We start from the raw sequence: 5608 nt of genomic DNA on the forward strand, positions 1-5608 counted from the left end.
ACAGTGACAGAAGGGGTAGCCTGCGTGGTTGCCATAAACACCACGGAAGAACCAATCGAACTCATACTTCCTCCGCAACGTCTCGAACCCTTCGACGAAGAAATGGATTGCCCCGGCAATAATCTTGCAGTTTGCAACATGGCGCTATCCCCTGAGGAAACAGAGGATACCCATCAGAGAGCCTTGGACATCGCCAAAGCACTTCCCGAGCAAGACCTCAAACACTTTGAGAGAAAAAAAGTTATGGAGCTAACCACTCCATATGACGATGTGTTTCATCTTCCCGGAGATAAATTAGGGAAGGCGAAACATTTTAAATGCAAAATACGCACCGTGGATAACAAACCCGTCCACAAACGCCAGTACAAATTCCCGAACCAACATAAAGAAGAGATTAAAAAGCAATGCAGAACTCTTGAAGAACAGGGTATCATCAGACCTTCGATCTCGCCCTACAACTCTCCACTATGGATCGTCCCCAAGAAGGCAGATTCTAAAGGAAAGAAACGTTGGAGAATGGTGATCGATTTCCGTAATCTGAATCAGAAAACCATCGGAGACTCCTACCCACTTCCGGACATCTCCGAGATCTTGTCTCAACTCGGAGGCGCGAAATACTTCAGCGTCTTCGACCTCGCGAGTGGTTTCCATCAAATAGAAATGGACGAAGAGGACAGTGAAAAAACCGCTTTCACTGGTCCAGATGGACATTATGAATACGCACGGATGCCCTTTGGTCTCCAAAACTCACCACCAATCTTCCAGAGGATGATGGACCATGCTCTTGCAGGATTAAAAGGCACCGAGCTGTATGTATATCTTGATGACATCGTGGTTTACTCCAAAACGTTCGAAGCTCACAATGAAAGGCTCGAACATCTATTCGAGTGTCTCAGAGGAAATGGACTGACCCTTCAACCAGATAAGTGCAAATTCTTTATGAAAGAAGTTGCATATCTGGGTCATATCATCGACGAAGAGGGTATCCATCCAGATCCTTCGAAAATCAGAGCACTCGTTGACATGCCAAAACCAACCAACTTACATGGTCTGAGGAAATTCCTTGGTTTTAGCAATTATTACCGCAGGTTTGTTCAAGACTATGCTGAAATCTCAGAACCGCTTACCAATCTACTGAAGAAGGATATTCAGTACGACTGGACCAAACACCAGACCGAGGCTTTCCAACTGCTGAAAACCGCTATAACTGAAGACTCATTATTATATCATCCAGACATGGATGAACCGTTCATCGTACATGCATCCAGCACTGAGAAGGGTCTAGGTGGCATATTAAGTCAAAAAGATGAGGAAGGAGACGAACATCCAATCCTTTACGCATCTAGAACATTGCGAGGAGCAGAAACCCGTTATACCCCAGCGGAACGAGATTGTTTGGCTGTGGTGTATGCAGTAGACCAGTTTCGACCCTACATCTTTGGCGTACACTTCACTATCATCACGAACAGCCCTGCCCTAAATTGGTTGATGGACTCCAGTAATCCCACCACAAGGCAAATAAAATGGAAAACCTTCTTGAACGACTACGACTTCAATGTAGAAATCAAGAAGCAAAAGAAAGCTCAACTGGCCGATGCTTTCGCAGAAAATCCTCTGGATAGCGACCAATCTGAAGGGAAGTCGATCGCAATATGTTTACCGACCTTCAAGCCACCTAACTCCATTCTGAAGAGACCTCAATCAAACAGAAATCATAACCGTAGAGTTCAATTCCACTCAGAACCTGACGCAGCTCTTCAACCAGGTTCAGGCACATCAGTAGCAGACAGAATCAGAACACGACGAATGACTGAATTGGCCGCTGGTAAGAGGACTCCTATATCTTACCGAGACCGCAGAGAATATCGGTCGGCATTGAAGAAGAAGACTCAAGGAACCGATACTGGAACTCTCAGCGAGACGTCACAGACTGTCGGTACAGAACCTTCAGAAACGTCCACTTCCAACGATCCAGAAGATGCACCTGAAATTCCGGTGGAACCCATAGTGGATCCCCCTCCAAGATCAAACGATGAAAAAGGAAGTTCAGGAAGTCCAACAAATTCTCTACCCAGTGATGAGAATGGAAGTTCAGGAAGTACAGCGACCTTCCAAACAACAAAAGAAAGTTTTGATGAAACCAATGTATCCCTTGAAGGGACACCCCTAGAGGATGATGTCTTCGAGACCGAAGATACCTCGCTGTATCAGCCGCTAAATTCAAGAATAATAGAATCTGAGACCCTGACGGAAGAACAGGACGATGAGGATGAAGAGGTGACTGAGGCTGAAACCACAGCATCAAACGGTATACAGCTCTTTGAAAAACTCCTCGAGAAGGCTGAGGAAACTCAAAATGAAAGTTTCCCGGAGTGGGATTATTATCAACCACCCACCTTATACCAGCTGAAAAGAACAAGCCTGAGTACCGACTTCCTAGAGGAACTAGACGAGTCCACCCGTCTATTCGAACAGAAACTAGCTGAATTCGAAGGGCGATCCAAACCCCTCATCGACCTCACTGACGAACTCTCTGAAGATGGAAATGAGTCAACGGGGGTGGAAAAAGGTCCCATCAAGGTTTCCTCTTTCTCTGAAGAGCTACCCAAACCATTGTCTGTCACGCCATCGTCATCCGTCCAAAGTAACCTAGAAAAGGTCCAACCGAAACGAGATTCTACGTTAGAAGACACAAGATATGAAGACATGAGCAGCATCCCTCGTGATGATGCCTACGTAACAGCATCTAACATCCAAGAGTCCAGAGATGGACTAACATTTACTAGAGGTAATCTAGTGCACTTTCTTGCTGCTGATGCGGAACCAACCAAGCAAAACACAAAACTATTGAGGGACTTGAATTTTATCAATCTGGACCACATCAGAAAACTCAAACCACAAGTAGGTCAAATAATAGTGACCAAATGTGGGAAATTCTTCACGTTCACCCTTATTGTGAAACAGTGGCATTTTGAGAGAGTTAAAAATAAAAATCTCAAAACGTGTTTGAAAAACCTGAGAGAAGCCTTGATGAAATATCAAATCAATGAAATAAAGATGCTGAACCAGGGAGATGAAATCGATGAAGATCTGAGAATTCATTTTTTTCTGGAAAAAGAATTCCAAGAGGAACCAATCACCATCACTTTGTGCCATGGAACCGTCAGAATGCCCCCAGAAGCACTGAGACCTGAAATAATCAAAGAGTGCCACGAAACCTTACCGGCAGGTCATAAAGGGATAGTCAAGACATTCAACAGAATTCGAGAGCGATTCTACTGGCCAGGGATGAAACAAGAGGTCGAAAGGTTCATAAAAAAATGCAGAACTTGTCAACTAGAGAAAATCCGAAGGGTGAAATTTCGACAACCTATGCTGATAACGGAAACCCCCAGCGAATGTTTTGAAAGAATCTCGATTGACACTGTGGGCCCTCTTCCAACAACATCAAAGGGGAATAGCCACATTCTCACAATCCAAGATAATTTCTCGAAGCACAGTGTCGCTGTTCCACTTCGGGATATCAAAGCTCATACCATCGCTCATGCACTAGCTACGAAATATGTTGCTCAGTTTGGATGCCCGAAAATAATTCTATCCGACAAAGGAACGAGCTTTCTAAGTAAACTCTTCGCCCAGTTAAGTAAACTCTTACGGTTTCATCACCTCACTACCTCCGGATACAGACCACAATCCAATGGAGCCTTGGAAAGGAGCCACCATGTGCTTGCCGAATATCTCAAGGCATACACAGATGAGTTCAATCAGTGGGACGACCTCCTTCCGTTCGCTATGTTATCATACAATACCACGATCCATAGTGCAACAAACTTCACTCCATTTGAATTACTCTATGGGAGACCAGCCAGAATTCCTTCCAACTTCAACGAAGAACGCAGCGAAATACAAACATATTCAGATTACATGATCGAGTTGATCACAAAACTCGACAAAATACGTGACATTGCGTTTCAACAACTCCAGAAAGCCAAATTAAATTCCAAGAGGATATATGATCAAACCTCGAGACCTCTGGAATTAAAAATTGGTCAATTCGTCTATGTTGAAAAAGAACCTAAGATAGGGAAACTAGACCAAGCATATACTGGACCCTACGAGATTGTAGACATCACTGCAAAAGGAAATGTCTACCTGGAGAATGAAGACGGTCACCGGTTCATGAAACACCCAAATAAACTAAAACCCTGCGAAGAAAACTAAAAAAAAAAAAANAACTCCAGAAAGCCAAATTAAATTCCAAGAGGATATATGATCAAACCTCGAGACCTCTGGAATTAAAAATTGGTCAATTCGTCTATGTTGAAAAAGAACCTAAGATAGGGAAACTAGACCAAGCATATACTGGACCCCACGAGATTGTAGACATCACTGTAAAAGGAAATGTCTACCTGGAGAATGAAGACAGTCACCGGTTCATGAAATACCCAAATAAACTAAAACCCTGCGAAGAAAACTAAAAAAAAAAAAAATTATTTCCTCTCCGATGTCTTATTACAGAGGAATGGCAGAATCCAGTCAACCAAATCCAAATAGCAATTGGACCCACGTCTACGTAGATGGATCATGCTCCCATAATGGCACCACCAACGCCATAGGAGGAATAGGAGTGTGGTTCGGAGAGAAACACCCTTTGAACACCCACAAGACCCTTGTAGCGGAACGCATCACCAACATCACCGCAGAAACTGCTGCTGCAATAGAAGCCTGCAAATTGTGCTTCCGACATGACATAAGACGAGTCAAAATCTTTACCGATTCGAAATACCTAATCAGCTACATGACTGAACACCTACCTAAGTGGAAAGGAAATGGATGGCTGAATGCCAAAGCCAAACCTGTCGTGAATCAAAAACTATTAAAAGAGCTCGACACACTCATGCATCAATTAGAGGTCAAATTTGAATACACTCCTGGGCACCAAGGGGTCCACGGAAATGAAAAAGCCGATGAATTGGCTAAAATTGGGTCAAAAATCTATTCTGCAACCTAAACAAANGAGATGCCAACCATCACAATACCTACAATATCTACCAGACGACCAAGAGCAGCACTTCCAGCCCTTACACCAGTAATTCAAGAAATAACACCAGGGTCCACCGTAGAAATACCTCTGAGTTCGGAAGTGACCATCAACTACGTCTAATTAGTTTAACAGATAAGTAAAAAAAAAATAAAAAAATAAAAAAATAAATTTGAACCCAAAATTTCATCTATATATATATATATATATATATATATATATTTACGGGCACGTGCATTTCCCTCCAGTATATGTAAACTGCCCCGGAACTTATAGATCTATATACATAAATAGATACACATATATATATAATTTCCTTACTGTCATTCATTATTATCCTTCGTCTATCAAATTGTCGAACAAAAAGAAAAACGGATATAGGTTTAAAATATAAAGAAGCACCCCGCGCAAGTAGGATAATCATGGGTAATTAATGTTAGAGGATGTCCACACCGCGATCCGAAATAATGCAGTTACTTTTTAAATTTGCTATGAACGGTTTATTTCTGCCACTCTCCATAATTCAAATCCATCAATCATTTATGAAAAACCTCAGAAATTAATGTA

General features: G+C 42.5%; 1 protein-coding gene across 1 annotated transcript; it reads left to right on the forward strand.

The window, feature by feature from the left end:
• Positions 1–4522: 4522 nt before the first annotated feature.
• Positions 4523–5011, forward strand: LOC107039346 (ribonuclease H1-like). Its single transcript, XM_015258912.1, has one exon. The coding sequence runs from the start codon at positions 4523–4525 to the stop codon at positions 5009–5011; it is 489 nt and encodes a 162-aa protein (XP_015114398.1).
• The last annotated feature ends 597 nt before the right edge of the window (positions 5012–5608 follow it).

Source organism: Diachasma alloeum, unplaced genomic scaffold (assembly GCF_001412515.2).
Source record: "Diachasma alloeum isolate Michigan unplaced genomic scaffold, Dall2.0 Dall_scaffold_00297, whole genome shotgun sequence".
NCBI classification, from domain to species: domain Eukaryota; kingdom Metazoa; phylum Arthropoda; class Insecta; order Hymenoptera; family Braconidae; genus Diachasma; species Diachasma alloeum.

What these genes read in the sequence shown, in the direction of transcription:
- LOC107039346 (XM_015258912.1), top strand. Translation starts at nt 4,523, where the DNA reads ATGGCAGAATCCAGTCAACCAAATCCAAATAGCAATTGGACCCACGTC.